Source organism: Anoplolepis gracilipes, unplaced genomic scaffold (genome assembly GCF_047496725.1).
Source record: "Anoplolepis gracilipes unplaced genomic scaffold, ASM4749672v1 Contig21, whole genome shotgun sequence".
Taxonomy (NCBI): domain Eukaryota; kingdom Metazoa; phylum Arthropoda; class Insecta; order Hymenoptera; family Formicidae; genus Anoplolepis; species Anoplolepis gracilipes.
In genome coordinates, this window is record NW_027328671.1 from 303,666 (window position 1) to 331,637 (window position 27,972).

At 28.5% G+C, this 27,972-nt stretch overlaps 1 protein-coding gene across 3 annotated transcripts; it reads left to right on the forward strand.

Moving 5' to 3' along the window:
- The first annotated feature begins 5 nt into the window (after positions 1-5).
- LOC140675828 (dihydropyrimidinase-like) lies at positions 6-27,963 on the forward strand. 3 transcript variants are annotated; one of them, XM_072910438.1, is made up of 11 exons: positions 6-196; positions 10,884-10,978; positions 12,523-12,835; positions 15,265-15,444; positions 16,955-17,068; positions 17,614-17,846; positions 22,766-23,102; positions 23,275-23,430; positions 23,930-24,197; positions 24,633-24,708; positions 24,948-27,963. In XM_072910438.1, exons 1-11 carry the CDS (start codon positions 158-160, stop codon positions 24,988-24,990), a joined length of 1,854 nt encoding a protein of 617 aa, XP_072766539.1. In that variant the 5' UTR covers positions 6-157; the 3' UTR covers positions 24,991-27,963. The 3 variants fall into 3 exon arrangements, with proteins under 3 accessions (XP_072766539.1, XP_072766540.1, XP_072766541.1); XM_072910439.1 differs by lacking the exon at positions 17,614-17,846 and adding an exon at positions 20,283-20,515; XM_072910440.1 differs by lacking the exon at positions 17,614-17,846 and adding an exon at positions 20,283-20,515 and having other exon boundaries at positions 24,633-27,963.
- Positions 27,964-27,972: the final 9 nt, after the last annotated feature.

The window sequence follows — 27,972 nt, forward strand, 5'->3', positions numbered from 1 at the left end:
AACGATACCGACGCGTCGCAGCAGTCGCATTTAGTCGATCGTGTAGGTTGTGTAGTAACGCGTTATAAAAAACCAACGTTTGTTTTATAAGAATAAAAATAAGTGACTCAGTATTGGAGAGTAAATACGTACGCGTGATCGTTGTTTTTTCCGCAAGATGAGTACTCCGGTGAAGAAAGTGCCCATTCATCTGCAGGTGAGTACGTTTTAGCACCTGTAAATTTTTCGCATTTGCGGTCTCGTTTTGGTGTGTTTTTCGCAGAAGAGAAAAAAGTTATTTTTACATGCATTCCGTAATGGTGGACGAACGAAAAACGTGGTAGCGATAATTGTGATAAATCTACCATCACTATTAAAATTTTAGTTCTACTATAAAATGAATTTTTTTATTCCGTTTCGTATTGATTTTTTTGTTTTAATACCGCGCATTTAATTGGTGGACGAACAACTGACTATCAACAGCGTTAAATAGGAACACTTTTTATTTAAGATGTATGCGCAATCATTTAAATTACGTGTGAAAAAGTTCACCGATTCATGAATAAAGTTTTTTATTTCCTTTTTTATCTTCCATATATTTTTTATTATTTTTTTCTTGGGAATTGGTTATTTTTAGTTATAACATTTATTTTTAGTTTTTATAATAATATTCTAGAATATTTCGTGAAATAAAATTTTATTTAATTTTATGCACATTATTTGTATCATATCCTTTAATTTAACATTTATTAAATATGTACATTCATGTTTCAAAGTAGAACATTTATGTGTTATACGTGCATCATATCTTTTACGTATTTACGATATTATGTAACCCGTGTAACGTAAAAGCCACTCTGTCAGTTTCCCTTTTTTTTCGGAGCAAAGAATAAAGCTCCAGGAAAAGTGTAATGTCAAATTGTATGTTGCATCAAAATCTTAGATTAAACATACAACGTACAATTGATTTACTTATTGAAAACTTCAAGTTCAAAGAACTTGTTGCACCAACATCATTTAATGCTTATAATTAGCTTTAAATTAACTTAATTTTTTATTTTGTTTCCTCAAATGAATTGAGTCACTTCTTTATTCACTTCTACGCCAGAAATATTTTAGAATTATTACTTTATATAGTTATAAAATTAATTATTACTGCTTTTTATTTCCAAAATTGTTTTATTTTGAAATCTTTCATATAATAGTCGAATTATATTTTTTAGAATTATTTGCTTTATTACAGTTTGCTTCGACATTCGGTTAACTCTTCTGTAAACTCTGAGATAGCTTTATCAATTTGTATCTTTATTTGTAGCTTTGAGATATAAAGAATTGCACAGAGAATTAAAAATATAAAGAAAGAACATTTAATTAAATACATACACGCAAGCTTTTATTTTAGCTAAAATTAAATTAAAACAATTTTCAGTAAATGAGATTTTTGCAGAATCGTGTTTTTATACGTTTTATTTTTACTGATATACATATGATCAATCGACCCGTACAATAAATAACCATTTGTATGATAAGGAACATTATCACGTCCTTTGCTCTCTTTGCTAAAGATTATTATGATTGTTGGCATACGATTTATATAATATTATGGAGCTTAAATAAATTAATCGTTATGGAGTAATTTGTATTTTAGTTAATTTACTGATAAAATAATATGTATTTGTAATCGACTACATTTATGATTCTAAAAAATATTGTAATTAATATTGATTGAGAATTAATAATCTTTGATTATATAATATGAGACCATTTAATCGGCGTGAGAATTGTGATCTTGATTATACGAAGCCGTTTATTTTATTGAGGTTGCAATTTATGCATATGAAATAATGTCTACTTAATCGGAAAAATGAGCCATAATCGAAATCATGATTAATACATACATTTCTACACACTATACATGTAGTATGTATGTGTCTTGTTAGATAAATGACGGAATTTATTGAAATTGACTTTTGATAATATGTACTAGCATAATTTATTTATAATGTACATTATAAATAAATAATGTACATTATAAATAAATTAGACAGTTTTTAATCAATGGAAAGATTTTTATATCGTTTAATTTGTAATAAATTTATGACGACATAGTTAAAATACAATATGCGAAACTATTTAAATTTTTGGTGAAGTTAATCAATCCTAAAACATTATTATTTTTTATTAGGTTGCGGATATCAATTATAATAATTTTTAATAGAGTCAGAATCGGCATTGAAGGATTTGTATCGCGTTGAAAGAAGTGTATTTAAATAGATCGTAGCTATTTTGATTAAGAAAATATGTATTAAATTTGCAATATATACGTTTCAATTTAAAAAAAAAAACGACTATTTTGTCTGCAACAACCTAATACATAATTTTTAAATAATTATTGAATTAAATTTAAAAAATTTATTGTCATGTTTTGAAAAGTCTTCGATACATTCTTTTGTTTACATTATATCATTCATTTTATAATCAATTTATTCTATATCAATGCCTCATAAATATCTTTTGAAGTGTGAAATTATTAGGTATATTCACACAGAGAGTCAATCAAGACACTAATTGTAAGGGGCAGTGATTAATTTACATAATCAGTTCTGTGAATCAATATTTTATTATTGATTATTACATATTAATACATAATTGTTAATTTGTTGTCAAAATTTAAAAATATAACAATTACAAAAAATATGTTACTTCTACATTGTTTCTTCATATTTTATAATTAATGATATAATGATGTATTGCATTTTTTTTGCTAATAATCATCTCTTAATATAGAATAAAGAATGTTTGCGAAAATATATTTTATTGGATTCAATCATATTGTATAATAAAAAATGCGTGTTGATATGAAATGCAAAAATCATAAACTAATAATGTTTCTTAACTTGTATAGAGAAGAAAAATAAAATCAAGTGATTTTCTTTCACAACTCTAAAAAGTATTATATTTTGAAATTATATATCAATATATATAAGATTATTACATATTTTAATGTCAAGATAAACTTTGTAGATTTTGTGTATTGTTGAAAATATTTTTGTTTTATGTTTAGATTATTTTATGTTAATTCTGTCTGTTAATGGAGCTAAAGGATGATGAACTCGATGTTGCGTTTAATTAGCACGAGCTAACTTATAATTAGTATCAATTGGAAGCAAAAAAACTCTCATCCTCTTTCTCTAACTCTGTAAATGGAACCACCATATTATATTTCAAACATGTTCTCAAACATTAATTATATTTAATATAACAATTGTAACAGGTGTGTATCGGATTTTCATATATATGTTCATTTTTAATTTAGAAATATTAAAATTACAATTATATACAACTGGATAAATAATTCTAACCCACCGTATTTCACAATAATGATGTTTTTTATTCTTTATAATTATCGGTGAATTTTATCGAAAAACTAAAAACTATTTATCGGGAACCTATACCTCGATACTTTTCTCGATTCTATAATGCATACAACTTTTAATGCAAGTATCATGTATAATATCGAACAGGAAAATAATTTCGATAAATTTAAATCAATTATTGTGTATTGGGAGATAAAAGATTTACACTTTTTTTTTTAAATTACTTATTGTTAAAGAAAATAAAATAAAATATGAGATACTAGAAATTCTATGAAGAAAAGTGAATATTCTGGAGGTTTCAAAAATCCGTCATTCTAATAATCTCGAATATAACGGAAAATGGAGGGACATTGAAGGTAAAATCATACGGCACTGCGATACGGTCAGGAGTAAGTTGAGAACGTGTAGTTGGCGCTCCAGGAATCAATAGTTCGTCGACTCGACTCGTCGACCTAATGTCGGGAAAACTCTGTCCCTAGCATTTTCTTGACGAGATAAAGAAATGTTATTTATTTAATTTGTATTAGTTTAGCTCTTTTATCCCTTCTACCCTTCTTATAAAAAATTATTATTAACACAGAATATTTATGTATATTGTTAACATAGAAAAAACCCGTTATTGCTCTCCTTCATCATTTGACATTTTTTTATCTTATGTTAATATGTTACTTGTACATATCTACAATGTCAGGAATGAGAGAAGCAAACAAAGATGCATTTGTGCGATGACGTACTAAATAACCTAGTATAATACCTGCGAAGGCGTATAATCATAGAAAATGTGTAATTAATGGGAACTGATCTGGTTCTATTTCTCACGTTACCTTATGCGCTTCATGATGAGTATAATTTATTTAAAAAACTTGTTATTTTAATGATTAAAATAGCAATTGTTAGTAATAATTTGTTAATTTATTTTAATTGTCAAGAAAAGTAAATTACAAATTTTTATTTGATAGTTTATTAATTTGTAAGCAGTAAATTATATATATATTTTTTTTTTATTTAATTATTGCATAAAAGTCTATCGAGCAGATTTGTTTATTATAAATATTATATATTGGTTATATTAAAAATATGTTTATTACAAATATAAATTTATTTATTAAAAATATATACGTGCAATTTATTATAATAAATTGTATACACGCATATTTTTCTCACGTTTAGTCTATAGCTTATATTTATATCCTATATTTGGCATTCAATGTTATTTGATTCTTAGTGCATTAATAATTTGTGTTATTTTTAGATGTATTATTTTTAAATGATTCAAATCAATCTTGATCACTAAATTCTATCCTAATTGAAATGAGTGCAACATGACAATGAAAAAAGTTAAACATTGTTCATTGGAAAGGCTTTCGGATTGAACATTGTTCTTGTGTTACTTATATTTTGTAAAACTTTTCACATAATTTACTAATATTTTGTCACAAAATAAATATCCATAATATATCAGGAAATAAAATTTTCGCTTATGCAGGATAGGCCATTTTAATCTATTCATTGTAATATCTCAAAATCCATAAGTTTAAGTAATTAAAACACATAATTATGTTAAAGTAAAAATGTGTAACTGTTAGTTGCAAATTCAGATTTTTTCTTAAAGATAACTATGTGTTTTCTTTACACCAATTGCTCTCATTATTCTGTGCATAAAAGTATTAGGGTAAGATAATCGAAAAATGAATATTTTACGAGATATCTTGTATTTTATGTCAAAATATTGCAACTTTGAAGCCTTATAACTCGAAAAGTGTTTAATGAAAAAACATTTTATCATAGTGTTTTGGAAAGCTCTCGAAGTCAGCTACAAGAATATGTAATAAAAAATAGTAGGTTTCATTTAAAAAATTAAAAATGACCTTCACGTGACCTTCAAATGACTCTTCAAGGTCAAACCAATGGTACCATCTTATGGCCCCCTCGAAACTATACAACTTTTGTCTGAAACTTATGGATTTTGAGATATTACAGTGCATAGATTAAAATGGCCTACCCTGCATATGTATAAAGTGTTCCATCTGCTACATTAGCAGGTGATGCGGATTTTGAGACATTCTGTATATACAGAATATATGTATATGCAGAGTGTTTCGTAAAAATTGGGCTGACTGTATGCAATCATGTTCTTCTCATCAAGATAAACAAAAAAGTTCCTATAAAACATGTTCCTTAAACATGTCTTATTAAAAAGTATTTCTGGAGTATTTTCCGTGTTCCATGACTCTAAATTGTAATCAAAATAGGGGCTACTATGTTAGATTATTACTTAAATTTACTTGACTTTTTAGAATTCTTTCAAATAAATATATATTAACATACGTTAATATCGAAATTTATTTTTTTAATCTTAATTTGACATTAGCTTTTTAACGAACATGTTTTATATAAACTTTTTAAGAAACATTTTTATAAGAACCTTTTTGTTTGTTTAATAAAAAGAACATGACTATTATATAACCAGCCCAACAGTGTTTATGAAACACTCTGTATATTTTATCATCTCTCTTAAATTGGCTCGTGTAATCTGAAGATAACACTCACTCTAATCAGGATAGAGTTCAGTGATCGAAATAAAAAAAGTTATCAAATTTTGTATAACTTGACATTAACACTTCATACAAATATTTTCAAAGTTATATTATTTAATTTAATTGCTTATTAATAACATTGTTTCTCTGCGTGGGTATCAGAACTTTTTGAAGAAAAAGTAAAACTTTAGTCATTACATCGAAATTTTAAAAATAAAGTGCTAACGTTATAAAGATGGATCTGTAATATATCATAATTTCTAAATGATTGATCACAAAATTCGACACATATGACTTTTAAAGCATGTCGAAGAGTATCATTATTACGGCAATTTTCGTCAGCTATTTATTTCGCTCTGTTTCCTCTTTCGCTATCCGCATCCGTCTATTCTTAAAGCTTTATTCATTGTTGGTCATAGTAATTTCGCGGAAAATTTGCTCTCTTCTTTTCTTTTTTCTCTCTCATCCGCCACGTTTTTACAATGCGGCAGTGTTAAATTTGACTCGATTGCTAAATCAGTTGCTAAGTCAATAGAAACGCGTATTTGCCGGCATCATTTCTAAAATGTAAATGACCACGATAGAAGAAGCCAGGTGTGACTTATATGTCGTTTCCGGTGCTGCCGTGTGTATAAATGTAAAGTAGATTAGATACACGGATTGTTTGCGACCCCGTTTGCAGAGTTCGCAGAGGCATTCTAAAGGCGAGCACTTAAAAACTATAGATAGGTATCCCTCTCTCTCTCTCTCTCTCTCCAGTCTGTACTCCTTATCAGAGGAGAAGGGATAATAATTTTTCTATATCTGTGGTCTTTTTATAATTTTTCCGCGGACATGGGAGCCTACATCATTTAATGCCGGTTTTGAACGGCCAAATTAGGTTTTCTTGGCAAGATGTTTTTGGTTTGCAATTGTTTTCCGAGAGGTGGCGATCGAATCGATCCGATGTTTTTAGCCGGATTTGAATCCGAGTCTTTGACACAGAGAGCAAACATACAACTCTGCGTCATGAAAGCTACATCCTCGCTTCACTAGATATAGAAAATAGATATAGGCAAGACTTAATTATAACAAAAAATGTAATTTTTACTTTCTTAATATCATAAATAATTTAGTTAAAAATTAATATACATAAAATATAATTTTCATGATCTCGGATGTGACATTTTGCGTAGGATCCACTCAAGATCAATTTCTTGTGCATCTTCACTCGCGCGAAGAAACGTGATCGTGGGATATGGTCCAAGGACGTCTTGATCGTGACGATAATGTTATTTCAAAGAGATGTCTTGTAGCTTTCATGCTCGGCTGCGAACTAGATGCTCGTACATCCACATACGGCATCTTTCATTAAGAAGCGAGACGCAATTACACTTTACATCGATGTCATGCAATAATTATTCAGCAAAGTTTTTCTTGCGTAACTGTTGAAATATCTTTCAAATGCAAATTAATTTAATATATATATAGAAAAAGATAAAGACTACATGATTCAATCTAAATTTAAGACGCTTTTTCTCAAGAAGCGTAAAAATAATATGTATAATATTTTATTATTCTTCTAAAAATAATTTTTGTAGAATATATTTAAATATTATACTGTGCGTATTATTATCGTAATACATTTCTAAATTATATTTAGAATATTTAGAATAAATATATGTAATAAATTCATTTTTAAAGTTGAAAAAATATAGTATAAATTTTTATTTTATAATTTTTAAAATTATTTTACGAAATCTTCTTGTGACTCAAGAAACGAGACGTTGGATACACTTAAGATAGATATGCTTGATGTTATTTGTTTTGCATCGCGTTTTATCTCACACTGCACAAAGCAAACTTATGCTAATGTTAGATGAATTAATCTGTATTATGATACGCCCTGAATTTCAGTAGCTTTGCTTACCGAATCAAAGAAAAATTTTCTAAGTTTCTTTTCTTAAAGGTAAAAAAGTAAAGTGCTTCCAGATATACTTGTCTTTTTCGATATCAAAGTCTTCAATTAGGATTTTTCGCAATTCAAACGGGCATCCCATGTGTGTCTGAAAAATTAATATGACTTTTAATTAAATTAAATATACATAAATATACATAAATTGGAGCTATGTGAGAGTTATTTTCTACATGTGAAAATTACATCTGTTATCTATCTTCTTTAATAATAAGCGATATAATGCATATCTCAAATATCGCAATAAAGTAACATAGTTTAACATAGTTTCACAGGGAAACTAATCATCTATACATCTATATATAATCTCGTGCCTTGCACCGAAGATCTAAAAGTAGAATCTATTTCTCACATATATCTTTCACAAGACCTTTGTAAAAGAGAGAGATAGATAGAGAGAGAGAGAGAGAGAGAGAGAGAGGAGAGAGAGAGAGACAGAAAATCGCACGTTTTGATACGTTAAACTACCACTAATGATCTAATCGTGAAAAGATATTCGCGATAAGCGATTTTCGCTTAAAACCGCGTCAATTCGTACCAGCAGGAGAGATATATAGACAGGAAGTCAGATTATTGATTTTAACCAGGGCCGCTTGTCTGGCTCGACGCAGCCCGCATTTTGTGCCATATTCGGCTTGCTTTCTCAGCAAATGCTCTACGATAAAAATAATAATTTTATATGTATATTATATTTCTACTTTAATATAATGCATGCACATTATTATTAATATAATTCTATATATTAATTTCAAGATTGACATAATTTTTTATTTTTTATGTCGATTAAAAGGCATATAAGAAATGTAGTTTTATTTTTTGTTAATGAAATTACAAGAAAAAACAAGATATAAAATTAATTTCACTACTAATTAATAATTTAAGAGGAGCAGATAATTAAAAAGAGAAAAATAGAATTTTTTATATAATTTGTATGTGTAGACTTTTAGATATTGAGAAAGTTAAGAGTCTCTCAGAGACTAATGTGTACTTTGTTTTATGAGATTTTATCGCTCTTGTAGCGCTCTTATAACACTCTCGAGAAGATTTCTCTTAAAAATCACATGAGATGCCGTATGCGTGGAGAAGATATTCTAAGAGCGTGCCGAAAATACCCGAATGCTGATCTCTAACATATGAAACACACATGCTGGTAGTACCAACTGGTAATAACTAGACTTTGAAGATGACAAGATCTCCATTTATAGATAAACTATATTTGCGCCAGGTTTCTCAATGATCTCTCAACATACAAAAATCAGAGATCGAGCATTCGTATTTCTGCATTTTCCAATAAAACTTTATATACATGGGTAACTATCTTATCTTTTCTTTTATATTTAGTTTTATTTGTTATTTTGGTCATAATGTATTCTTTTTGATATATCGATTTTATTGTCTTCATTCAACATATCAGATGTTCTAAATCGAGAAGTATAGTTGAATTTTTTATAGTGTGCGAAGGAATTTGGAGCCTTTGTCATATTTGCTTTGAAGACTATATTAATAATAGTACATTTACAACACTTAACAATTATATACTATAAGTGATATTTGTATAAAGATAGAAGAAGATTGCAAAGATTTTGTCAATTTTTTTTTATTAATTTCGAATCAAATGCTTTTTTACGTGAGAACAAAAAAGACTCGATGACACAGAAGTCTCGAGGAAAACTTAAAAAGAATCAACTACGTAACAAATTAATACATCTAATACATTTCGAAATGAAGACATTGAGCAAAGCATTTTAGCCTTTAAAATATAAAATTAATAATTGATTTATGAGTTAAAGTAAAAATTTATCCTATAGATTATAGAATATAATTTAATCTCAAAATCGTAAATATTATCTTATATTGAATTAATTTTTTTCATAGTGACTGTACCATAAACATTTTTATAGTGATTATACACAAAATTTCATCAAAATAAAGATTTTAATTTTAAGACAAATCTTCATCTTAACTTACAAATTAATTATTATTATTATTATTTTATATTTTTTTTAAAGGCTAAAAGTCTTTTGCGCCACGTCAAATTTATGAATTTCAAAATGTATTCAAAATGTAGATGTATTAACTTTCGACACAATTAATCCATACATCAAAAAATAGAACTCGCCCGCAAAGGCTCATTGTTCAACATGGTTGGACATTGGTCTCATGAGGCGCGAAAAGGTTTAGACTTGCTAGTATATTTCCGGAATGTAGGCGGCAGCACATGTTCGAGAATTGTTCTTTTCTGTTCGACACTTTACCGCCATTCTTATTCCTTTCATCACTATTTCTTCCTCCTTAAGGATTAGTTTTTATATTCCCTTTGCAGGACAAAAGACCGAGAGTCTGTGTCCCTTAAAAGGACACACTTATTCATCAACCTGCACTTTGTCGATGCCATACAGAACAATGCCGGCCCTTTTCTTCAATATTTATTTTTCCAGGAAAATATAGATATATCCAGTTAATGCATTATGTCAAGAAAAAATAACAATAAAAAATTACGTTATATTATATTTTTTTTTATTTTAGTGCTTATTAATTTTATGAAATTCGTTATGCCAATTAAATCTAAATATATAAATGTATATATTACATTGTATTATGAAAATATATATAATTTATTATGTATATTTTATTTATATCACAGTTAAAAATAATATAAAACATAATTTATACATTTTATATGTATATGTACATGCGCGCACGCATATTTCCCTTAACGCAGGTAACTGTTCACTTATCGGATCATGCACATTGCGGACATACATGCTCTCAATCTAGCATTAGCGGAAGTGCGTGAACTCGTCACTCACACAGCGTTGATTGATAATACCGTAATACATAGCAATGCAAGTAGGCACATTAATTGTGTACTCCGGATGTTGGAACTCACTCACATTGTGTATGTTACTAACATCAAGGACAATGATCGGAGTCACGGTCAATAGAAAAGACTCGCTTAATTTGTGTTAAATGATTTAAGAGTTACATCTTTTTGCAATTACAACTAACGCAAAATATTATTTTGTTTTATTACAGAGCGCGCAGAACAGATTGCTAATTAAAAATGGCAAGGTTGTCAATGACGATGGGCTTATCGATAGCGACGTTTACATCGAGGATGGTATTATCAGGTATGATCAAACTGACTGTAAAGTACATTTTTATTATGTAGCACGTAAAAGTGTCTACTTCCTGGAAAAAACATGGAAAATCTAAAATTCTTAAGGATTTCTTTTATATTTGGAAATATTAAGAAATTCTCATAAGATTCAGGACATTTTTTTAAAAGTTTTCTCTTTAATCATTTTTTCTTATATACTAAGCAAGTTGCGAATTGTTCTAAATAAATTATAATTATATATCTGTCTCTACTTATATAATCAATATGTTCAATATTAACAAAATATTAAACATGCACACTTTCCATACAGCACGAAATATTGCTAAAATATTGCATGAACATTTCATTATTGCGACATATTACAAATATTGTAGCAATATTGCCCAAATATTATAAATTTAATATTTTATTGGAGATATTGCAAAATATTACTGCTACATTATACTACACTCACATATCTTTGGCTAGTTTGTTTGCTTACCACTATGTGACGCACTATGTGTTATCTATTCCGTATTCAAGTTTTTTTATAAGAGTAGCTAAAACCTGCAAATACAACATAGTAACATTAAATATATTTTTCTATCTGTTTAATCTCTGATACAATTTTAACACAGGAAATTCAAATATTAAACTAATTGTTTAAAAATTAGACAAATAAGTATTATGCAAATAAGAAATATTCTGCAATATCTTGTAAATATTGTATTCACGTTGCAGAAATATATAAACGCTTCTTATTTTTAAATTATTTTTATGTTGTTATAATGATTCTACGGTATATATTAATATTTTTTATAATGTTTTTAAAATCTCTAGTTTTATTTGGAATAATAAAAAAAAAATTGAAAATGACCCTATTGTGGCAAGTTTTCAGAAATATTGCATGCAATATTTCAATCTTGCAAAACAATATTACCATAATATTCTATCAATATATTGTGCTGTAGAGGTTCTTTATCATAGTTTTAATAATAAAAAAGTGAAAAGCTTCAATGTTTTCATTACATTTGCAAATCTAGCATTTGAGATTTAAGAGGCTCTGTGTTTTCTTCCACATAAGTGAAAAGCATTAGAAAAGTATAATAAAAAATCTTACTTTAGAAAGTTGCATTAAAAAATTTTTTTAATATTCTCTTTTTACTCTCACTTATTAAAGAAAAATTTATCAAACGTAAACTCGCACGTTTGTTTCTCGAAGATATTGAGAGTTCTGTTATGACTGATATATACTGTGACAATCGTGCAATAGATTCAGCTCACGTGTCTAACCGCCACTTTACATTCAAGTGAAACGCGATATACATGTCGTTACTTCATCACTGAAGCTAAAAGAGATGGCAATCACAGAGCGTTTGATTTATCAAACAGACGTGACTGATCGTAGCCAGCAAGCACGTTGTTAAATCGTCAGTCATATGTTGATGCAACTAAAAAGTGTAGCTTAAGTATTTAAATAACTCCGAATTTTTTATTAGAAAAAGTCATCAAGGAATCAAATAGAGCACAAAAAGTAAAACTGCTCGAAAACATCTTTGTCTTTTAAATCGATAGGCAAATGGGACGCAATCTTATTATACCGGGTGGCACAAGGACCATTGATGCACGGGGAAAATACGTAATGCCTGGTGGCATAGATCCGCATACACATTTGGAATTCGAGTTTATGGGAGCCAAGACGGTGGATGACTTTTACCAGGGCACGAAGGCTGCAGTCGCTGGCGGTACCACGATGATCATAGATTTTGTAATACCACGAAAAGAAGAGAGTCTTGTGGAGGCTTACGAGAGGTACAGACAGTCCGCGGATGAAAAAGTATGCTGTGATTATGCGCTGCACGTCGCCGTCACTTCTTGGAATCCAAAAGTAAATTTATTATAATATATATTTTTTTCTTATAAAATATATTCTCGTTATAATATATCGCAAATCATGCAGATAGTTTAAACAAGTTGGCGGTAACTTATTAGATTTTGAAATTTCTTCTAACTATATATATTTTTCTCGTAATTAGGAATAATTCAAATAATACTTCACCATAGAAAATTGCAATTTAAGACTAAACTTAAGCTTTTCTATCATGTAATTTGTTTGCGATGGCGTATAATTTATGATAATAGCATATAAAATATCTAATTTTATCAGCTTTTCTACCTACAATTCATTGTTTTCTATATAATTATTTCGATATGATCTATTTTTAATAAATGCTTTAGTATGTAAACACATCCTACTTTTACGGCATTGATGTATCAATTAAACGCTCACATTGTGAGTATAGCGTAATGTTTGCGCTAGATTATCATATCATGTACGATACGGTTTGTCTGTACTCTTTATTTTGCCTTTTTAGTCACCCGGAACGAAATAATTGCAAGAACACGAAACTCTTTTAGAAAAAAAACTCTTTTGTGATTATTTTTTTTTTTTTTTAATCTAAGTTAATACACGAGTTTTATGTGTCAGAATTATATGTTGATGACATTGACCAGACGCCAATATAAAGATAAAATTTTACGTAATTCTACAACAATGGTAATTACGTAAACGTACACAGAGTACCCATAAAATTAACCCAATTGCAACTTCCAATTGATAGAATTGTATAATTCAATTGAAAAATACTAATGAATTCATTGAACATCTCTGTTTAAGGTCACTGATATTGTTCAATTAGTACAAAAGATTTGCCGTTTTTCTGTTACATAAGCTCTATTTTAAATAAAATTTTTAATTTCTGATTTGTAAACACAGAGATAGTATTTTTGCAAATTTTTTCGGATATCAAAACCAATGGTGATCTTATTTTGATTAGTAAAAATTACTTTACAGATACAAGATATTTCGCAAGGATAAATTTTAACTATCTATGTATCTAATGACCTTGACCTTGACATATGTTGCCAAGGTCACACTTAGTAACTTTCCAAAAGATTTAGCTGTCGCTTATTGTTCGTTAAAAAGTTATCAACAAAAAATTTTGTTTATTTCGAATTATATGTAATTTTCGGATACTATATACATTTTATAGAATATAGAATCTACTTTTAGCAAAGATTTTATTTATTTACGTGTAGTAAATCGAACAGCCCTTATCGAAAAAACTAACTTAGCCTAACCTAGCCCAAAATTATTTTCTGAGACATGGAAGAAATATTTCCCATCAGCTCCTATGAAACCCTGTGTGAAATCAGTACTCATAAATTTTTATTACTGTACGGTTCCACATGGGTTATTTTCAACTTTCCACGCGGAGCGAGGAGTACCCCATACATAGAGCTTATACTAATGGAGAGACTCTGACATACTGAAATAGGGCAGAAAGAGCAGAAAATATTGGATGATAAACAATGACAGACTTGTAGTTGTTCTTTTTATATAGGTTTTATATAATTGTCCTTTTTTCTCATGAGAACAACCCAGACTATAGAAAGAGAGATAGAATAATAATATATCCTCTTATTGTTAGTTAATCCTTCTTCGAGAGATCCTTATATGTTCGGCATATAAAGGTTCCTCCATTAGTACAAGCTGTACAACTCCATACTACCCATCTTTCTGTGCGAAACAAGAGGTCTGTTTTTTATTGCTACACTTGCTGCACTAGTTTAGAGGGTATCTTTCCCCTTTCAATGAAAGGGAAAAAATGCTTTCTGAACTATTGCAGTCTATAATGCGGTCAGTTCAATAATAAAAGACGAAGCTACTGTGTATCAATGCATGGTTCCATATATAGGTTTTTAACTTTAATAAGTTTTTGTTTTAATTTTTTTAAATCAAAACAAACTGTATAATAAATTTCAGTTTGCATTGAAAATAGGAAGCGGTGTAGGATGTTCGAAAATTACGCCTAATTCGTAAATCTCTTTTTGTTTATAACTTTTTAATAAACAACGAGCGACGGCTAAAATTATTTGGTAGTTACTCAGGTTACTCATATGTTACAACATATATGATCCTGAGTACATACATGTTAAGGTCATTGGGATTGTGGATTCGTATTTCGATAATTTTACCTTAATAGAATAAATCAATTAAATTTGATTAGTCATTCATTTTTCAAGATTATATTTATATATAAGCAAAACAAAAAACATATTTTATATGTAAATTGTGACGTGAATTGCTGTGTGATTATGTAGTTGAAATACTGTATATAGAATGACGGATGAGGAAATCGCACGAGACTGCAATGAAAGCAAATCGTTCATCGCGCCTTATTTGCCGTTCGTTGTACAAAAGGAAGCGCCATTCGATTTATTATTCATCGATGCTTGCTACTTCCTCTTTTGCAGGTTAAAGAAGACATGGTAACATTGGCGAAGGACCATGGCGTTGGTAGCTTCAAGATGTTTATGGCTTATCGTGACATGTTTATGCTCAGAGACCCGGAGCTGATCGAGGTTTTCAAAGCGTGCAAAGAGATCGGCGCCGTCGCTATGGTACACGCGGAGAACGGTGACCTTATCGCGGAGGTACGCAGGGATGATGATTATACCAATATGCATAATTGTTTAGCATCAATTTCATAATTAAAAATAAAACAAAAGTAAATAATATTAAAAATAAATTATTATATAATTATATAATATAATTATAATATAAAAAAATATATTCAGAATATTTAAAAATTTAAGGATGTTTAGTACCTATTTTTAAAAATATAGGAATTTAATAAAATTTGCATAGATTGTTCTGATACATGTTTAGAGACTTATAAAAAAACCTAGAGTTGATTCACTGAAGCAATCAAAAGTTATAAAGATTTTAATTTGCAATGAATTTACCCATCGATATTATTATAAATATAATGATTTTGTGGCTCTAATTATAAGTAAAAGTATTAATATAATTATAAATATAATTATTTATATAAATAAATATAATTATTTCTGTCCTTTTTAGCCCTTAAATTGATTTTCTATCTTATAAAAAACCTGTGATCGTGTTGATTTAAGAGCTAAAATAGATAGAAATAATAATAGGAATTTATTCAAAATTTGCAAAAATATAGTTTAAACATAGAGGATATATTTGATCACATAATTTTGGTCAAGTACTGATTAGTTCAAAAGATATTGAATATAATTTTCTCAATTTCGTCCTATTATCCGAAATGACATATTATTTATTGTGAAAACGTGGCAACATAGCATTCAGCTAAGCCTTCTTTTGACATATTAAATAACCTATCTTTTCATCTGAAGAAGCCTCTATATACAAACGTGTAAGCGAGAAGCGACTAGGCCTCACATGTCAATTTGCAATTTGACCAACTTATGAAAAATTACCATGTTGCCACATTTCTTTCTTCTCGGAGAAATGACAAATTATTAAATTTATCAAAGAAATAGTTAAAAATCTTCTATATTTTGTCATTATTCACTATTATAATTTTTATTCTGACATTTTAAATTACTCTGTACGAGTAAATTCTTTTATTTTTATAATTCAAATTTTGTGCTGTAATGTTGAAATCGAGGTACTATCAATGATAAAAGTTTCTCATTATAATTTAAGAAACACGAAAATTCTCCGAAAAAAAGCAATAAAAGTTCGAAAATACATTTCTACACTCTAGCTATGAATAAATAATAAGATTTTATGCAATCTTTATAATAATCATATATTAAGATATATGAGAAAAGTATTTATTCGTCAATTTCGACTACTTTTTGCTCCGATTGTAGGTGCTAAATATCTTTAAAAAAAACAAGTAAAAATATATATAGTAACTATAAAATATATAATGAATAAACTTTTATTTATGAAAATACAAGAAACATAATAATGACTTTCTATATTGTAACTTAAAAATTACTATAGTCGTTAAATAATGAAACGTGAAAAGGAAGTTAAGTAATAAAATTAATGTATGACTTGAAAGTTACGTTGGGCAACGAAAGATAAAGATATTCGCGTTGTTTGCAATAGAATGTTAATATAAAATATAAGCTTTCTCTTATCGCCATAAACTTGTTACAGAATGCGAAAAAATTACTCGCCGCAGGAGTGACAGGTCCAGAAGGCCACGAAATGTCACGACCTGAAGAAGTTGAAGCAGAAGCTGTCAATAGAGCGTGCATTATCGCAAATCAGGTAAGCGGAATGATAATCTGAGTACCATTGACTATTATTGTTGAACATTGATAATTCGTATATTCGTACCTCGTCATCTATATTTTTATATTATACTTTAATTTGTCCTGAATACATATAATTGTCCTGAATACATGTAAATCTCTTACATTCATCCGTCTGTTACGAATGCACTTGGCACGCTACCTGTCACAGTATTTAGTTCACGAACATAAATCTTTACTTTAGAATTCAGGACAAAATAAACCACTGCTTTGCTATGCATTTACTGGCATATGCCCAATTCTCAATGTATCCAAAATTTTCATTGCTATGTCCAGGAATATCTGTGTCATGCGATAGAGTTTAGCAACATATATATATATATATATACACCCATATCATTTTTTATTTCCACACTTGAGCTCTCTTGTTTTTTTACCTCCTTTTTATTTATTTATTTTTTAATTAAGGAAGCTAAAATGTACCCATAGGCAAAAGTGTATTCATCAGACACTATCGTCTCACATTCTCAGTAGTCGTACTAGTATCGAAATTTTGCTTAGGTCAATTGTCCGCTGTATGTAGTGCATGTGATGAGTCGTAGCGCCGCCGAACAAGTGGAAGCTGCGCGAAAACGCGGTGTTTGCGTCTTCGGCGAGACCTTGGCGGCTGCAATTGGCACGGACGGTACCAACTATTCGCACAAATGCTGGAGACACGCCGCTGGTCACATTATAAGTCCGCCACTTAGGCCAGATACGGATACGCCGCGAGTACTTGTGAACATGTTGGTCAAGTAAGTCAAAACCAACTAAAAAGCCATGAATTCAGGGCGACTTTGACATCGGGGGCAGGCTAGAACATAAATTTATGATTCTATTTGCGTATAGAACTATTTTATAAGTGATATCATAAACAAATTAAGAGTTCACAATTTGCAATTCAAAAATGTAAATTATAAGCAAAAATTAACCCTTTGAAGACGATAGACGTACATATATACGTTTTGAAATTTTTTTCAACAGACAGTAAACATATAAATGTAAGTTTTTAACTTTAATCTATAGATGTCGCATTTTTAAATCTTTTTTTTTCTTCATTCTTCTGCTAAAATTTGAAGTTTTCTGAAAATGGAATCAATTTGGTGAGTTCAATTCAGAGAAATTATCAATCAATATGTGAAATTAATTGGAACCGGAAAAAAACCAAAAGTACAGGAAAACATCCGAAGAAACTTATTGATAGGTATTTCCCTTTTCTTATTCAAAATATTCTCTTATTAAACAAAGCTGTATCGTTTGTAGCCGATCAGTAAGAAAAGAAAAGAAAAAAAATCAGAATCAAGATAGAAATGTGTGATATTATTGATTTCTGTAACTGATTGTTTCAAGAAATCTCATACTTTAACTCAAATTTTTAATCAAAACTATATTTATTTTTAATAAAAAAATGCTTTTTATAAATTTTGATTTAAAAAAGAAAGCCGTATTCAAAAGGTAGAGTTAGTATAAATTGTTAGTTATTATGACTGTTTGAATACATATCTATCGATGATTAGCATTTCTAAACGGTGAAACTATCGCTCAATGATTTCTTATCCGCAAGAATGTTGTCGGAAAACTGTCATTCGAAATCAGCGTAATTAGTACGCACCGACAGTCGTAGTTTCTATTTAAAAGGAGTAACGCACCGACCAGTTTTTTCCTAAACAACTATGAAAGAGAGAGAGAGTGAATGAGGGAAAATGTTGGATTCAGATAGAGAAAATCTCGAATAGAGAAAACTAAATATTCTATTGAATATATCTCCCAAAATAACGTGGATGCACATCTGCATTCGGTTTAAAATATCGATTATTTCATTTTATTCCCTCACACTTTCTATTTAGTCAATTAGCGAAAATAGGTTGCAATTGCGGCAATAGCAATTTAAGTTTATACCTTATTCCGCTAGAGGCTTGCGTGACATACGTACAAACTGCATAAAGTCCAATTATGCAATTTGTCTTTTATTGCGCACACTAAAATTTATTTTAGTGTGCGGTTTTGCACGACCAAAACTTTACTTGCATGCATATTGAAAGTAAAAATATATGGTCACTTTTGTTTTCTCCTCGTCCTCTATTTTTATGCATTAAATATATCTGCCATACGTAGTAGCACAATTGCCTTTCACAATTACTTTTAACGTTATTTTATCAACGTTATGCGTTAAATGTTTGAAAATGTTTACGTAAAGTTAATATAGAAAAAAAGTATTAATATTAATAGTGTCTGAAAAATTATTATAGATAAATCGAGCACGGCTGAAAGATTTTTTTTATTTAATGTAAATTTGATGTATATTTATGTATCGATTCATTAATTCTTATTACTATTTCTTATTTATTAAAATTTAACAAATGAAATATTTAATAACAAAATTAAATCTATTATTATCATCAATGATATTGAAGATACAAATATTCAGATTTTTAAAATATATATAATATACATTAAATAATATACACGTGCACGTGTTTACGTGTCTACTTGAGAACATACTTCTAGACATATATATTTGTGACAATTTAAATTCCCCGGGTTAGATTAGAAACTAAACGAACCGATGATAATGCGTGAGTTTCAAAGAAAATTAAATATAATTAAAATTAATTTTTCTTATGTGCGTCTGCGTGCGTGTGAAATAGTTGTATACAGGACACAAGTTTTTCTTGATACAATATCAAGTAATTAAATAAATCTTATTTCAAGATTTATTTTTAATATTCCTCTACCTAACAATAAATAAAAAAAATTAATTTTCTTTCAAATACGCACTCTCTTATTCGCGTCTGACTTTTATTAGCCCAAGGAATTTAAATTGTGTTTTACATGAAAGCCGCATTACTTTTTTTATATTCTAGACATTCGTGTTACATTTGAATTATTTTAATAGACATATTTTCTATAAAAATGTAGGCGTTATACAATATTAATACACAATAACATAATAAAAAATAATATAATTAAAAAATTGTCACTAATATTTTTAATTCCATATAAATCCATACAAAACATATTGAACTTTTAAAGCTTTTAAAAATTTAAATTAGTTATATAAATGATGCAAAAAAAATGATAAAATATTTTCAGCCGTGATGCGTTTTATCTAAATTGTAGAATAAAAAAAGAGAAAGAGAGCACAAGTTTAGTAAGTTAAATTTTAGAGAGGATAAAAATATCGCGTTTAGGTAAATAGTCCACTGTACGTAACGGCGATCTCGAGCAAGTCGGCCGCCGACGTCGTGTCGGCGAAGCGGTCGGAGGGTGTCATCGTGTTTGGAGAAACCCTAGCAAGCACCGTCGGAATCGATGGTAGCGAGCAGTTTGGTAAAGATATGGAAAAGGCGAGGCGTTTCATTACTAACCCGCCGTTACGGCCCGATCCAACAACACCTGCTTATCTAACCGAACACCTGGCCCAGTAAGTAGATTGTACACAAAGCCTCCTTCATGTTTATACAGGGTGAGGAAAAAATATGGAAACCCTGAAAAATCTCAAAAAATATAAGTTTTACAGAAAAATGTTTCAGACAAATATATTGTATGGTTTCGAGAGGGACATGAAAATGGTATCATTGATTTGACCTTGAATAGGCGCTTGAAGGTCACCTTCAATTTCTTAAATCGAACATTCTATTTTTAATTGCATATTCTTGTAGCTTACCTCGGCAGCTTTCCAAAACACTATAATAAAACTTCTTTTGGTTAAGAATTTCCTGAGATATTTTAAAGTTTGTCGGGATACTTTCTAATATAAAATATAAAAAAATAAATGAAAAAATGAATACATCTTGTCTTAGGTGACCAGGTTCTTCCTCGATCTCGCCTTAGATTCTTTTTCTGTGAAACTTATATTTTGCGAGATTTTTCGAGATTTTCCATACTTTTCCTCATCCTGTACATGTATAACAAACGGGTTAGCTTCCGCATTATTATCTCTAAATTGCATTATTTAGATATTCACACCTCCATAAGAATATTTCAAAATGGCTGAATTTTTTAAATCGATTACTCTTCCTAAAAAAAGTTTGTACAAAAAAGGATTTGACACCATTAAAAAAAAAGAGAAGGGTATATCTCTGATTATATAGGTCTACAAAATTGAGAGTCATAAAAATGTTATAAAAATTTTTTCTGGTTTCAGGAATTTGAGAATCTAAAAATTACCTCAGATTTGCTCCATACAATTTTTTCACTTGCTTTGATGTTTTTATGTTATAACTAAACAAAATTAGTAGTAAAACATTATACACATGAACCCTATATATTTTGTGGCCAGTTTTGAATATACGATTTATTTACAAAAAAGGAATATTTAAAATTATAAAGAGGATTATATCTGTTTTTATTGTATAAAAAACAGCTTATAGACTTTTTTTAGTGATTTTTGGCTCTCTCCATTTCATTGGCACAATTAAAACTGAATGCTTTCTTTCTGCCTTTAAATCCTCTATGCAAATAAATTTTTTGTGAAACTCATGGTTTACCTTGGTCTTCTAGTTTCATTCTCCAAAGGAATGTACACTTTTTCAATAAAAAGTTACGTTTCTTTAATGTTTCTTGATCACAAATTTCTCATACATATAACAAAAATTATCAAAAAATCAAATTTATGAAATAACTGTTGTAATGTAACATTTTTTATTATGCTTTTCGAATTCAGCACCAAAAAATACATTTAAAAACAGTTAAAATATTGAACAATTTTTTATGACAAGCCTGTATTATCAGCGAGTGAAAATTAGAAACAGAAACTCTTTTTTATGATTTATTTTTTCTAATAAAAAGTCTAATTTTTTAAAATGAAATTTATTATTTTGATGAGTTATTTAAGAAATAAATAATTTATCTTTGTATGAAAGAATGATCTATCGAAGAAGAAAATATACAGTATTCGTTAAAAAGTTGAATGATGTCAACTGCTCCCGGCGAATTTTCTTCTCGAATGAAGAAAATACTTATAATTTAAAAAAATCAATAGTAACACTCTTTAGCATAGTTTTGTTCTTGCGAATAAATAATTTTTTTTAAGCAATGTCTATAAAAATTAGTCTAAAATCAAAGATCCATAAATGAATGAAGGGATGTTTCTTGAAAATTATTTTTCAAAAAGTTATAAATATCTTTATACTAATTTTTAGGAATTTTTCTTGAAAACTCTATAGAATATAAATTATTAAAAATATTTTTTCTTCTTAAATAAGTTGCAGGACGTATTAATAGAAACTACAGATTTATCTAAATGTTTTCAAAAATACTTTAAATATATTAAATTAGACGTCACAAAGCTAAGGATTCATTATTATGATTAATAATCGCGTTATTTTGCACGTCCATTTTTGCAGCGATGAATTATAATAACAACTTGACGCGAATGACATAAGCATAAATGCTCGTAATGTTAATATTAATAGCCGCGACGTGGGAAGTCATCTGTACATATGCAATACGCGTTAATGACACAGATGATGGAAAAACAGCTGATTTGATGATTATTATTAAACAGTCCTCTCTTTTAGTTTCTAATCGTTCAATGTTCGCGGTAATTTTATTTTTTATTAATTTTAATTACATTAGCTTACTCGATGTCAAGGTATCCCTTAGTACTTGGTTCTTTTTCTGAAATCATCTTAATTCAATTTTCACAGATTCTAATATAGCCATTTTTCAGAGATACTCTCCAAGTTACGGGCAGTGATAACTGCACATTCAACTCTGAGCAGAAAGCTCTGGGTAAGGATGATTTCACGAAAATCCCCAACGGCGTGAACGGTGTCGAGGACAGGATGGCGGTGCTCTGGGAGAAGGGCGTGCATGCCGGGATAATGGATCCCACACGATTCGTTGCAGTTACCAGCACGAACGCCGCCAAGATCTTCAACTTGTATCCTCGAAAGGGAGTCATAGCTGTCGGCTCGGACGCCGATATTGTCGTCTGGGACCCTAACAGGAAACGCACCATTTCCGCTCAGACCCACGTCCAGGCCGTTGACTTCAACATCTTCGAGGCGAGTTTAATCAACTCGTCCGCTTTTGGCGAGAAGTGATAACTGCGACTTAATATGCATAATTCTTTCGGAAAGAAAGTGGATTATTGAAAGTCATTCTGATATCGCAATTATAAAAATATCTTACCTAAATACAATTTAATTATTTACTAATATTCGATTATTAATACAGGGTATGGAAGTAACTGGCGTACCTGAATATGTGATTGTCAGTGGACGCGTGTGCGTGGACGAGTGTGAGCTCAAAGCTGTTCACGGCTTTGGGAAATATATAAATACGGAGCCATTTGGCACTTATGTGTACGACATGATAAACGATAAAGAAAAGGTATAATATATTGGATATTAAAAAAGGGTCATATTTTGAGAGATAGTATTAATTAAAACGAGAAAAAAAAATTTAGTAAACAGGGTAAATTAACATCTTCGAATATACAAGGGCTATATTGTGAGTTATTTTTCCTTTTTTTATTAATTTCGTGTTATCTTTACAATACAGCAAACAAAAGAATATTTATTAGTATTTATTATATATTATTTTTATTATTTTTAGTATATTTAAAAGTATTTACTAGTATTTTTTTTCTTGTTTTGATCAATATTATCTACTTTCAAAATATGTGACCCTTGTATTTAACACTGCATATAATTTTCTAATCTTTTTTGTTTTTTTTTTATGGTGCTATTTTTCATAAAATTATTTTTAAGTAATAATATTAAAGTATAATTATATTATACAACTGAATTTAGGAAAATTAATAGTTTAGAATAAAAATTCTCATTTAAAATTTATAATTTAAATTTAATATTGCAACTGTGCTGCGTAGAAACCACGTGGAGTCGCCCGTACCGAAGCGGAGGCCAAGAGATACGCGGAAGAAGACGCTGCGATTGCGAAGGCCAAGGAAGAAGCGAGAGCAGCCGCTGCAGCTCGAGCTAATCAGACTAATGGTTCGTTTCACGAGAGTCCGAGAGAAAAACTAAGACCCATATGTGTACCTACCTTGCCGGAATCCGCTGTGGTGACACCATCTACGAAAGGACCAAGACTTGAAGGCCAGAGAAATCTGCAAGATTCTACTTTCTCTATCAGCGGTGAGTTTTACGATTGACAATTTTCAACTTTCATATTTCACACTTCAGGACATATTTTCTGATGGCTGTATAACAGTTTTAATAAAGACTAGATTTTGAGCTCGACATCATATATTGACACATAAATGACCCACATTAACAGATCTTTATTACTTTATGACTTATTTTTATTTTATTTTATATATTATATATATATATATATATATATGTATAATATATGTATAATATACAAATATATAATAATGTATAATATAATAATGTAATAAATAAAATATTATATAATACTTAATATATAAGAACATAATATATATAAATATATTATATATTTATTATTTAATATTATATAAATATATCAATATTATATATTATTATATATTATTAATATTATATTTATTTCTTATATTACGGGAATAAAATGGCGTACTATTCTTGCAGAGGATGTCGAAGAAGCACGAAGGGCATGCATTCGCGTCAATAATCCACCGGGCGGTCGCAGTGCGGGAGGCTTTTGGTAATTTATGCAAAAAAAAATTTCAAGATTCGCTTTATGTATAAAGGTCACTTAATGCGAGAAAGGAATGTTTATCCTCTTTTCTTCTTTTTTTCTTTTCTTCATCATCACATACATATACATAATACATGCTTTATTCATTTCGAAGAGTACCAGCCCCGCGCTTTCAGGTTCGCTATTCACCAAATATTACACTGAATTTAGTCATTTTTTTATACTTTTTATTCCCATCGATCAAGGTCTGTTCCATCGAAGAAGGATGCAGAAGTCGCTGATCAGTAGGTTGTATGTTTCATATATTCATATATTAATCCACATTCACTTTAATATTTTATATAGCATTGCACTGTATCACTTTGGCATATATGAATCATTGATCTTGATATTTTTTCTGATTTTTTAATTCTTTGATAATATTCATATTCAAATTCTTTAAAATCATTTTTGTTATTTTTATTTTAAAATTTATTGTCACACACATATAAAAATTTTATATATATAATTCATATTATATATATAGAGCAAAAAAAGATACATATTTAACATTCAAATATATTTGGTGAATTTTAACTTTTTCGAGCGATAATTATTGAATGAACTTTGAAAATTGCAAAGTCAATCATAATAAGAGCATTTGTTATCTGCTAAATTTGAACTTTCTGAAATAATTTCTTTCATTTTTACAATATATGTCACAATCCTTTTTTTTTAATTCAAAAGAAAGATATATTACAATAGATGGAAATATTAAAAAATTTGAAAATAAAAAATTGTGATATGTCACATAATTAACATTATTATTACTATTAAACAATAAGTTATTATTAACATTATTATTGTTATTGTTATTATTATTATTAATATTATTATTATTATTATTATTATTATTATTATTATTATTATTAATAGCTTATTTATTGTCAGCGATAAAGAGGATTCGCATTCGAAAAGAATTGTGGCTCAAAGTAATGTAATAAAAGATTTAAGTTGCAACACTCATATTGAGCCATCGATAAAAAATTATGTTGATTTATTATGATATAATGTATGTTATACACAAATGTATATATATGGATTAATTGCATTCTATGACATAATTATGTATGTTTATGTATGCTTGTATACATATAATCAAAAACCGTTGAAGAAATTTGTTTCTTAATTTTCACAACAATCAATATCTTAGTTGCGCGCGTATATATAAATGTTTTATTAATAAATAAAGACTATAGATTTTTTTATTAATCACACAATCACACAAGTCATTAAAAGTCTTTTGATCTAATTTACTTATTTCATTAATATTTTTCCAACAAAATATAAACGTTCATATTACGTTATATTTATATTATAGTAAATAAGAAAATATTTCAGTACATAGTTTAATTAAGTTGTTAGATGTATATAAAAATGCGCAATTTTAGTTCATATTAATTTAAATAATCATTATTATGTAACCGCACACACAGTGTATCGTATAAATTTACATGTGTTTTCTCATAATTTTACTAAAAGTGTTGAGATTGAATGTTGCATTTTAAATTTATTGTGACAAGTGACACAAGTCATCACTAGCTTAAGTGTGTAAATCAGAGAAATTTTGACATCTGAAATATCTTCTTATGATGAAATTTTCGATAAAAATTTGTACTTGCTGTAGAATCTTAGAAAGAATACATCAAAGGAAAACGATTCTGGGTCGAATGACGATTTATACACTTTAATATTATCAGCGAATCAGAATTTTCGTTTAACAAATAGTTATATAAATGTATGTAATTCTTATCAGCCGAAGTTTACGGATATCGATACTGATATCGATTATGGCGTCTGGGCGTACGATATGAAACGACGCACAAATTTTTAATAGTATTCGCTCGTAGTTATCGCTGTAAAAAGATCACTGCGATAAAAACAAAATAAGAGATAATACGTTTTATAAAAAATACATATTCATTAATTGTAAGAAAAATTTACTTAAGAGACATTCGAATCAATCATTTTCACGTTTTATGTATCATTATTAATTTTTCTCATTTAATTTACAAGTTTTTCTACATTCCGATCTTTAAAACAGTCTAAAATTCACCTGTTTTTTTATTTAAATTAAAGTATCGAATATTTTCCTTCAACATTTTATTTTATTATTTTATTTTACAATTTTATTTTTTCTGATCTATTATTTTATTCAACGATATTAACGCTTAAGATATATCAGAAAGTATCGTATTGCTATCAAAGCTAATTTGATATGATAAGAAATAATAAAGTATAATCGTATAGTCATCATCATCGCATACCGAGTATTAATGACGCAATTATTAATAAATATAAAAAGTCGTAGGACTAGAGCTTATATGCAAATAATATAAATCGGAAAAATCAAAATTCTTTTGCTGTCAACGTCGTTTCATATCTTTTCACACAAGCAACGTTAAAAATAAAAAATTTTATATAATAGATTTTTTATCGACATTTCGCAAATTTTTGATTTTTTCTAGATATCTTTCTAATGAAGTATGTAATCAGGAGAAATATGACGTGTAATATTTATTTAAAATAGTAACTTTTTTGTATTCAGATTCGCCTTCGTTTGTTTAAAAGTAACTATGACACAAAATACTTGTTGTGCAAAATGCTTTTTGTAAAATGCTTTTTCTTCTCACAAAAATGATATCGTCGATTTTATATAATTATTCCGACTCATTATTCTTGAGACTTTGAATTTGAGAGAAAAAAAAATTCAAAAGGAAATTACACTAATTTCCTGAAAATATTTAGAACAATAAATTTAATATTAATTTAATATTTCTAAAAACAAATTTTATTTAAAGCATTTTATGAGTATTCGAAGATGGCGAATTATAATATAAGCTATACTGATTCGTAAAGTATCTTGTGTATAATGGAAATATTTTTAACATATTGTTATTAATTAAACTTTACACAGAAAGTTATTATATTTTGCACATGTGACGCTGTTGATATTTTATACCAGTGTAAAAAATTTTTTACGTTATCATTATTGAATATCTTGTGATATCAATTATTTAAAAGGCATATATATGTATAAGAGGGCTTGACGACAAATAGCATAAATATAATTATCAATGTGTTCACGTGTTATGTGACCTTGCGTCAAGTATTCGGAAAAAGTATAGTTTATCGACATAAATGGCACAACTAGAGTATTCTATTTATGTCTGTTATAATGTATGTGATCGCTTTAATAAATATATAATGTAACATCAATAATATTGACAT

Coding starts and splice junctions, on each gene's coding strand:
- LOC140675828 (XM_072910438.1), top strand. CDS start 158: ATGAGTACTCCGGTGAAGAAAGTGCCCATTCATCTGCAG. Junction 15,445..16,954: donor ACGGTGACCTTATCGCGGAG/GTACGCAGGGAT, acceptor AACTTGTTACAG/AATGCGAAAAAATTACTCGC. Junction 23,103..23,274: donor TTGACTTCAACATCTTCGAG/GCGAGTTTAATC, acceptor TTATTAATACAG/GGTATGGAAGTAACTGGCGT.